Source organism: Lissotriton vulgaris, chromosome 6 (assembly GCF_964263255.1).
Source record: "Lissotriton vulgaris chromosome 6, aLisVul1.2, whole genome shotgun sequence".
In the NCBI taxonomy this organism is placed as follows: domain Eukaryota; kingdom Metazoa; phylum Chordata; class Amphibia; order Caudata; family Salamandridae; genus Lissotriton; species Lissotriton vulgaris.
Window position 1 is genome coordinate 1,802,909,304 of NC_141694.1, and position 10,361 is coordinate 1,802,919,664.

A 10,361-nucleotide genomic window follows, 5' to 3' on the forward strand; every position below is an offset into this window, starting at 1 on the left:
ATAACCATCATTCAACAATGGAACATATGGGGCGAATTCCCAACGGGGCATACGTCCAAACTAAAAGTGGGTCTGTCCCTCAGTGGGTTGTATTCTCAGAGCAGTGTTCGCGCGGTGAGGTGTCTAACCAACAATGTAGTGAAGTTGCTCCCTTATCCAGGGCCTGTGAGTGTTCAAGAGGTGCTCAAAGGATAACTAAGGCGCTTAACACGCACAATCCCCCAGCTCGGCTACTTGGGCCTATTGCCTGCCCCTTAGAGCCAGTGTAACCTATCCGCAGGCTGGAGAGCTCCCCCCTAGGACCCAGGTGGTGCACCCTCCCCGCGTAGCATCTATATTGCAGACTCAGTGTCCTGCCCGAACATTACATTGCGCGGCAGTTAGGCAAAGGATATAGTGTTCAATGTTCGGTAGGTAGGGTCTTCAGTCCGATCACCAGAGTCCCTCTCACAATCACATAAGGAGATCCGCTGTCTGTGGTGTCACCACAGGTAGGTTGATATCTTCTGACAGCACAGTGGACGGAGAGGACGAACTGCTTGCATCCACGTCACTCTGCTGGCAGACTTCAAAACTGCCGGTGCTGCTTGCCATTCCCAGTGTCGCAACTGCCTCCAGCGCTTCCTGCCTCTCCTGCTACATCCGTTCCGGGCTTGGGGCAACCTGGCCCAGGTCTACACTCTGCCTGGTCCCTCTTTTCCTACTCTGCCTCTTGGAGCGTTGCTCTTGCCATCCGCCGACCTCCGGGCCCGTGGGCCTCGTCCCCGACCACTGCCTTGACTCCTCCAGCCAGTCCCAAACTTCCAACGGAGCCTCAAAAAAGCGTGTGCCCTCCATGGTGACCACTCGAAGGCGTGAGGGGAACAGCAAGGAGTAGGGTAGTTCCAGCTCTCGCAGGGACGCTTCACTGCCATATACGTGCTTCTTCGCTTCTGCACTGTCGCTGTGTATTCTGGAAAGAACATCACACGGCTATTGCCCACCTTGAGGTCAGTCAGCTTCCGGGTTTCGCGAAGCACCACGTCACTGTCCCGATAGTTGAGGAGTTTGAAGAGAAACGGGCTAGGCCGTGTCCCCGGCTGCTGAGCCTGCGTCGGTACTCTGTGCGCCCTCTCTACCACAAAATGTGCAGACAGCGTCCCGGGTGGTAGGAGTTCCTGCAGCCACAGCTCTGTGTATTTCTCCGGGTTCTTCTCCTCCTCTCCCTCTGGCAGGCCTACCACCCTAAAGTTGTTGCACCGGGAGCGCCCTTCCGCATCCTCTGCGCGGTCTTCTAGTGCATGAACCCTGTCCACCAGATCTTGAAGCACTGAGGCATGACTGCACACCACAGGTTGCAGTTCTTGGACGGACTGGCGCTGGGCGGTGACCGCCTCCGACAATTTCTGATGATCTGCGTGCAGCAGTGTGAAATCTGATGTGACCTTATCTATCCGCTCTTCAAGGGATGTTTTGGTTTGCGCCAGGGTGGTTCCAATGCGCTCCACTGCTGCCAAACAGTGTCCATCTTAGCTGCCAGTGTCATTGTGAGCTCCGAGTCCTCCCGACTCCACTCCTGCGCTAGGCCCGTGTCGCCCGTCGCCTGCTGCTGCTGCTTTAGCTTGCCCCTTAACCTCCCCATCGCCAGTTGCTGCGACGTTGGCATCAATGTACAGTTTCGGTGTGCCAGTATGCAGCGGAGGGGCACCCCACCGGTCCTAATATCGCTGTCCCAACCGCCAATGGGGGAAGCCACTCAGGACAGGTTGCTTCCGCCGGGTGATTGCTGTGTGAGATTCCGTCTGGTCCAGTGCAGCAGGCGCTATCCTATGCACCCCCTCCGTTGTTCGGTGATGTTTTATAGGCGTTCCTGTGCATGTGACCCACGCCTGCCACCGGGTCCTTGCTTGGCACTATATCGAGGGACCCCCCCCACTTGCTATCATCACGGTCCTTGTGTAGCGGTCAAGTGCGGCTCCGGAACCGTTTTGAATGAGGAGCTGCGCAGGCCAAAACGTCTCATAAGGCACCGTGCAAGGTGTGGGTCAGGTGGAGTTTGCAGCTGCTGCTCCAGCTATTCCGTGGCTTACTGGCTCCTTCGCCACTTGACTGCCTCTGGTCAACAATTCCCCACTGAAGGCGAGGTCGCGCCAGTGTCATAACGGTAGCCGGAGCCCCAGTGCCGCTATGCCGCCATTTTAGGGGGAAAGGGCCCTCGAGGTGTTTCAGGTCTTGAGCTCGGACACAAATGTGGAGTGGCTGCTGAGGGCCCCTCTAGTCACTTGCACAACTGCTTATGGGTGGGTTAACAGTAGGGTTCATGCGTGTGCCTATTTGTAGCTGACAGTGTAATTCAGAGTGTCCTGTGGGCGGCCATGTTAGGGCCAGACAGGATTGAGAGCACCGGGCGTGCGTCGCCTTGCCGATGAGCACCCACCTTCAGAATGCCTGTGGGCTACTCATGACCTCGGTCAGCAGACCGCCGTGTGTCCAGAGCGTTTTTGTAGGACGGGGGCCTGCCTCTCCAGCCTCCGTTGAGTCCCAGGTTCGACCTCCAGTGAGTCAGGGGCACGGCGCCATTTTGTGGGGAGCGCTCTGTGCAGAGGTCCAGACCACAGGCGATAGCCAGGCACTCCGGGTAAGGTGCGCCGCTCACTCCAGGCAGCCTGTGTGTGCGTGGTTGTACACTGCTGGGGGCTCGGAGGGTTGCAGTGGGTCGTAGTCTGCCACCTCAGCCCCCCCGGAGCCTCTCCGCTGAGGCCTCTGCTCCGCCTCCGGGCTCGGGTACACGGACTCTCTCTAACCTGCGGGCTCACTCCACACGTCGCCCGCTTCAGGGCCTCACACCCCCTCACACTGGTGGCACACACCTGCTTGCTGGAGCGCCGGGCACGGGCAAGCTTTGTCACTTCCCGCTGCAGTCTCCACTGTGTCCCCCAAAGCCTCCGAGGTGACAAGGCCGCGACAAGGCCTCGGGTGACTTTCGCGCCTCCGTTGGCTCCTCCACAGTGCCATTGCCCAGTCCTCGTCTCTCCGCCACTGCCGCTTCTCATCCCAGTGGCCTCCCTATACTCTAGTCCACCAGCCCTGTTCGATCCGGCCTGTGTGGGAGCACCTCTGCAGTATAATTCTAGGATAGTGAAGGCCCCGTGGACGGAGCCCTATCAAGACGCGTCCCCATGCTAGGCTGCTGGCCACGCCCGCCCTGCTGCACCTGTTGTCATTGTCACGGCTGTCTGTCCATAGCTGAGTTGGTAGGTTGGTCCTGGAATATCCGGGGATTGAATGATCATAGCAAAGCCCGCCTGATTCATTCCCATCTACAGCGCCATAAAGTTGATCTTTGTCTCCTTCAAGAGACCCACCTGTTGCCAGGACTATCTCCAAACTCCGCTCAAGATATTGGGGGGAATCTCACTCCGCCACCTATTCCTCATTCTCCAGGGGCGTTGTAGTAACCACGCTACGCTAGTTTGATGTAAACCAAGTAGGTTTATTCACAGGTTGGTTAACAGGTAGTAAATGTGATAAAGGTGGTAAATCACAGCCCCACCAGGAGCAGCCTGCTAGCTGCTCAGCCCCTCTCACCAACTGTCACACCTCATCCAGTCACCCAGGCATTCGTTGTGAAACTTCACGTTGCGCAGTGAAGCGGAATGACGAACACGGGATTCTTCACGTTGCACAGTGATGCGGAATTACGCACACAGGATTCTTCGACACACTGCAATGACGACGAAAACACCACGCTCCTCCATTGAGTCACACAGAGATTCCACCACATCATCAAAATTGAAAGTGGCATGGTGAAGACCGGATCAGCTCAGAGGCAGACACACAGACCCACAGTTAAACGGTACTCACAGTCAAACAGAAAACAGTAACTCCATGACAGACTCAGGGTAGAAGAACTCAAATCTGGCTTCTTCTTCTTCCTCTGTAACTGTCTGTAATTGCTTCGTTTATGGCAGCATGTTAGTTTACCAGATTGTGATTCATTCGGTTTTGGAAGCATGAGTATCCACCCTATGACTGTGATTTCCTCGTTGTAGACAACAGCTGGGCCCGAACATTGAAAGTAAAATGGTTTGAAAGCAATTCCACCTGACACCAACGAGAAAGTCCATGAGAGTTTTTTTTTTAATTCCTTGCACAAAACATTGGAAATGTCACAGACCAGTACTGACTTGTGCTTTTAGGTGTTAGACAAACAGTTCTCTCCCTGATAAAATGTACATGCCAAACATGCTCTGAGTAGCAATCCTTAATCAGAAACTGACTTGTGTCTCCAGGTGTCTGGCAACCCGTTTTTACCTTCTCAAAAATTTCACTCACTGCGCAGCAATCTCGAAGTAATAAAAGGCTTACCGTGTTTGAAAGCTCACTCTGCGCAGCATCCATGGAGCTTGTTGTAAGAGTTGACTCTTGAGCCAGAACACAGCACGCTTGTCTGAGGGCAGTCTGGTGTGAAGGACTCTGGTGGGGCTTCTTGGCGTGCTCTTTATGTTCCTTTTGTGGTTCCTTAGTTTGCGGTAACTTGAGTTTCTGTGCTTCATCATGTGGCTCTTGTATCTTGTGTCTTGTTCCTGTAGGCTGTGCTTGTCATTTTCTCTCAGCTGTAGCCTTTTCCAAATTCTTTGTAGAAGACATCTTCAGGTTTATTTAGGTTAGTTTAACCCCTTTAATGCGTGGGGAGGTCTCCAACTCGTCGCCAAAAATAATGTAGTAACCACGCTACGCTGGTATGATGTAAACCAAGTAGGTTTATTCACAGGTTGGTTAACAGGTTGTAAAAGTCATGAAGGTGGTAAATCACAGCCCTACCAGGAGCAGCCTGCTAGCTGCTCACCCCTCTCACCAACTGTCACACCTCATCCAGTCACCCATGCATTCTAGTGAAGATCGACTCACCAACATTCCATACAGAGTAGACACACATAGGCTGAGCAGCTAAAGTGAAGAAACATAGGTAATGAAACATCATGTGAGAATACTACAGGTGTCTCTATTCTGATGCGTTGGAGCATCCCCTGGCAGACGGACAGGGCAATCCTTGACCCGGAGGGTAGATATGTGATCCTACATGGCTTGCTACTGGCGCAGTCTGTCACAATTGCCTCAGTGCATGGCCCAAACTGTGACGATGCAGACTTGTTCAACCATGTTTGGCACCTCATCGCTTCTTGCGGTCCTGCGGCGATCATCTGGGGCGGCAACTTTAAGGTTGCTCCTTCTGCGGCTTTGGACCAGTCGAGGTCCCACTCCTTTCACTCGCGTGCCGCTGCGGCCATTTCGTCTTTATGCACCGAAAATGCCCTCTACAACGTTTGGTGACATTCCTTCTCTGAGATGAAGGAGAGTACCTCCTTCACTGGCGCAGAGGGCTGTTGCTCCCGTATAGACTTTTGGCTGACCTCCCCGGACATCCTGTCCTGGGTTTCTGATGTGCTGCACATGGCTGGCACTGTTTCCGACCACGCTCCTGTCCTGCTCCGTCTACGCCCTCCCCATTTCCCGAAGCGGGCTTTTACTTGCCCTGCAGCCCTCCGAGACCCCGTCATTTGCGCGGATGTCCCGACCGCGATCACCACTTATTTCGATCTTAAAGTGGGCTCGGTGGAGTCCGCTTCCACTTTATGGGAGGGGTTCAAGGCCGTCATCCGTGGCGAGTGTATTTCTCAGCAGGCAGGCGTCCTTCGTTCTATTTGTTCTTCTTTGGAGAGGCTCAACGGGGAGATCAGGGATTTAGAGGCGCGCAGGCTGCAACCCCTAGTCCAGAGACACTGGTGAAACTGAGCCAGAAACATACCGAATCTTCAGATGAGGCTGGTTGCGAATTGTTATTTTTGGGCAGGGAGGGCCGTGCGCACCGTTTTGGTGAAGGAGACTGCCCCGGGCGCACCCTCGCCAATCTTCTTCGCCCCCTCACGCGGCTTCCTATGCCACGGCATTAAGCGTTGGCGGATTGGACAAGATTACCTCCCAGGAAGTCATCAAGTCCCGTTTTCTTGATTTTAACTCGCAACTCTACTCTGCTGGCACACCCCCGCCATGAGAGAACTTTGACAAATATTTTGATTCCATAGCCCTGGTATGGCTGGAAGACCACCATCATAAATTTCTTGATGAAACATTCTCCAGAGAAGAAATATTGGCAGCCATCAACAGTCTTCCCAGCGACAATGCCCCTGGATTAGATGTTCTGCTGGCCTCTTTCTATAAGACTTTTGCCGGTATTCTGGAGCCACATCTCGCTGCAATGTACAATGACTTATTTGACTCTGGCTCATTTCCGCCTTTTCTGTGTGAGGCGTTGTTAACCCTCCTTCTTAAACCTGATAACCCCCCGGACCGCCGAGATTCCTACCACCCCCTGTCTCTTATAAACATCGATAACAAAATCTTTGCTAAGTTGATTGCTTCCCGTCTTCTCTTGCTCATGCCTACCATCGCTGTCCCTGACCAATCGGGTTTCATCCCTGGGAGGGCGACCTCCCACAACCTCCGCACGATTTTCTCGATCTTCCATCAAATTAATCCTGACCTACTAGCCGTAGCCATCTTGCTTGACCCCACCAAAGCGTTCGACACACTGGAGTGGCCCTTTTTATTCTACATCTTGCCACGCATGGGTTTTAGCGACCACTTCCTGCGCAATGTCAGACTCCTATATACCAACCCTATAGCACGCCTCCGCATCAACAGCCAGATTTTGGACCCCATTGTTGTTGCTTGTGGCACGCGTCAGGGGTGCCCGCTATCGCCCATGCTTTTTGATATAGCTATGGAGCCCTTGGCTGCCAGGCTGTGACAGCACCATACTCATAGGGGCCTTGGTTTCTTGTCTCGTGCCTTACTCGTTTCAATGTATGCGGACTACATCATGCTTTATGTTCTTCACCCCCAGGAGAACCTTAGCCCCCTCGTTCGTCAAATCATTTGGTTTGGCGGGCTTTAGGGCATCCAGGTAAATTAGGGAAAGTTGGTACTTTTCCCCTTGACTGACGCCACGGTGCCTTTTCCCCTTGACTTTCCATTTGTCTGGGCCTCTGGCCCGACGCATTATTTGGGCGTCTGGCTCAGCTGAGATCTGGACGAATTGTGGAGATCGAACTTTGGATGTGCGGTGGTCTGGCTGGAATCCAAGATCCCATTGTGGAGTAGGCTCCCGTTGTCTTGGCAGGTCGCATCACCATCGCCAAAATGGTGGTTCTTCCTAAATTTCTTTACTTGTTTTTAAATATCCCCATCCCCCTTATTGCTCACTTTTTCCGGAAATTGTGCTCTTTAATTATCTCACTGGTTTGGGCAGGTAAACAACCAAGAGTAGCTTACGATATTCTTACTCTCCCCATGTCTGCTGGCGGAATGGGCGCGCCAGATTTTAAGCAATATGCACTATGCACTCAGGCCAGTTTCCTGTATTTCTGGGTTCACCCGACACACTACCAGCCTCATGTAGCCGTTGAGAGGGATAAGGCTTCCCCCTGGCCTCTCTCCACGGCTCTGTTCGCGCCCACAGTGCGCCCTCGAGCTGAGGTTGACACAGTTGCAACTATAGTAATTGTTATTCAGCACACTGTCAGCCTGTGGCAAGGTTTGTGCTATGGCAGAATATATATAAATATTTTTTTAATCATACCTGTCATATGATACAACAGTCACATTTAGGTTTAGGATTAAGAATGCCATTGATATGCATAAATCCGAATCTGTTGAAATGTGTGATGGTGAGATCACTAGTTTTGTGACTGATGACAGGTTAGTGTCATGCTATAGAAATATGTTTGCCGCTAAAGAATCCCTTCTTGCACAAGCAATCCTGGCCACAATTCGGGCACCTTGGTGTGTTGCATGAAGGATTGGTCAATCTTGGGTCCTGGACCTCCACTGCACTTCATCCAGTACTCTGTTGATGCACTTCACAATCTGTTTTGGCAGCTTAGAGTTTTGTAGGGATGTAGCTTTGCATTGACCACTGTAAATGTGCTTGCATGTGTGAATGGTTGCATGTATGTCTGCTAAAGGTTAAGAAAATATTTGTATGTGTCTGAACATGTGCGCCTGCTGTATGTGTGCAGGCATGTCTTGTATCTCTGGGGATGAACAATTCAAAAACCATTTCTCTTGCCTTTGTCAATACTTCCTGTGAACTAGTCTTGAATAGTTGCTATATAAACAGATCACAGGAAGGAGGATTGTTTCAAATATGAATGACTTATTTCATATTTGCCTTTTTATTGCTTCCCCAGGTGTGCCTCCATTTCCAGTATTGCCGGTGGTGCTACCGAGACCTTCTACTGCCATGGAATGGTCGGTCGCTATGTGAACGTCGTTATACGAGGCAAAGGAGGGGTCCTTACGCTTTGTGAAGTGCAGGTCTTTGGACAACCGGAATCATACTATCGTGGCAAATAAGGACATTTCTTTGAGATCCTATTATTAGTCATTAGAGTATTGGAGAACTACTGAATCAATGTATTGAATGCACATGAACATCAATGTTTCTGGATTTTTGATTGTTAATTTGATTCAAAATATGTTGAAATGTTTAAACGTTTCTTTCTTTTTAATTCAATAAAAGTATAATTGTAAATGGTTGTTCATACTGTTAGAGGTATTCTGTATGTGAGCACAAACTGTAAAGGCAAGTGTTAGAAAGCTGACACACCAAAACTTCACTTTTCAATGGCTTTGTAGGATGGAATCAATAGTAAGTTAACACGTTAAGAGTGTCACAAGCTATTTGCACTATTCTTTACTCCACTTTATTGTGTGCGTGTGTGAACTTCAAACAAAAATCAGATATTACCATAACCTGCAAATTACTGTTTCCAAGCTCTACCTGAAATTCAGATGTTTCCCTGACTTCAGTAATGCTGCACTGAACTGATGGAAGTGGCCCATTTAGGGTCACTCACAGCCACCTTTCAGCCTTCCATACCAAATGAAGAGTCGGTCAGACGGTAGAAAATACAAAGCAAGTATATGTTTATTCAGATACACTCAAGTGGAGCCTCGTCTGCCCAGTTGCTTAGGGTTCTGCCGAGTGGACTGACTTCAGCAAGCATAGCAATACATTATGTAGATTTCAGGACCATGGAAGACCCGCGCATAATGGAACTTTGCGAGCAGGTGCGGCTAACACAAAGAAGTACAGCCGGATGAGTTTTGATTCTGAGACCAGGAACACAGTATCTCTTAGCCAAGGTCACCCTGTTCATGCCTGTCGCTAGACTGTGGGAGAAAACCTCTATCTAGTGAAAAATTGAATGCTCTAATAAGAACAGTGCATTCATTAGCAGAATAGGCCCAACCTTGGAAAAACTAAATTTTCCACTGTGTGCTTTACCAGGAGACAATAAACAGTCAAAGGCATGATTCAAAATAGCGAGTAAACATAAAATTGTGCAGCGAATGCTAACTTACATAAAACAGTGCAAGGATAGCATAGCGGTAACATTTTTAATTTTGTCAGAGCCTTTGCACCTGGCTCCTCCCTATATATTGTCTTCATACCTGACTATGCTCACCTCAGACTGACTCTGCCCCAGGCCGCTGAGACAATGACTCATTTGTAGAATTGCTCTTTCCAGGGTCTTTGCTGACATGTTCATCACAGATGTATAACCAACTCTGCCCCACTCCTACGGGTCATTTAAGACACTCATCTTAAAGCACTAATTTCACCTTAGCCAGTGAGTGTTTTGGAAGGACGATAGGAGGTCGGTGTCTCTTTCTGCATACCACCCTCCCACCTCATGACCCTGTGTAATCCTCAAAGAGTGATCAAGTGGATACAAGTATTCCAAAGGGTGCTGTGAATTTAACATGGTGATTACATACATGACATACTATTTTGTAGCTGCATAGCATGCAAAAAAACTGATACCTCTTGTGAGATTATGGGTATTTCACACAGAAAAAAGTTCACAACTTAGCATATGCTACTGTTCGTCCCCCCTCCCCACCATAAGCTGCTGCAGACAGACAGCCACAACTCAAAGAGCACAGTCAACCCAATACTCAATGAGTAAATAAAAAAGACGCAGGGACACAATGTTGACATTTTCTCTGAAAAGTGAACATGATTATCATATCTGTACAAATATGAGATATGTACCGGACTCTTTGATAAAAACTCCAATGCACTATCAGCTTTCATCTAAATATTGACCAATAATAATGTTGCTGTTTTAAACAGATGGCGGCAGCCTGTTATATATGGCCATTTCCCATCACATGCTGATGATTGACCTGTAATGAACGTATGAACTGGCCTTCTTCACCTGGTAGGATCTTCCCAGAGCCTGTATCAGAGGCCTGCGGGCAAGGACCACAGACCGGCATAGAGAAGTTTCATCTCATTAGGATACGGAATG

The 10,361-nt window shown here is 50.0% G+C and overlaps 1 protein-coding gene across 1 annotated transcript in view; it reads left to right on the forward strand.

The window, feature by feature from the left end:
* The window catches only part of LOC147709537 (fucolectin-like), a 220,367-nt gene extending 211,645 nt beyond the window's left edge, over positions 1-8,722 (forward strand). The window contains exon 4 of the mRNA XM_086928077.1: positions 8,232-8,722. Coding sequence (XP_086784203.1) covers positions 8,232-8,397 — 166 coding nt within the window. The 3' untranslated portion in view covers positions 8,398-8,722. The remainder of the gene's footprint in view (positions 1-8,231) is intronic.
* Positions 8,723-10,361: the final 1,639 nt, after the last annotated feature.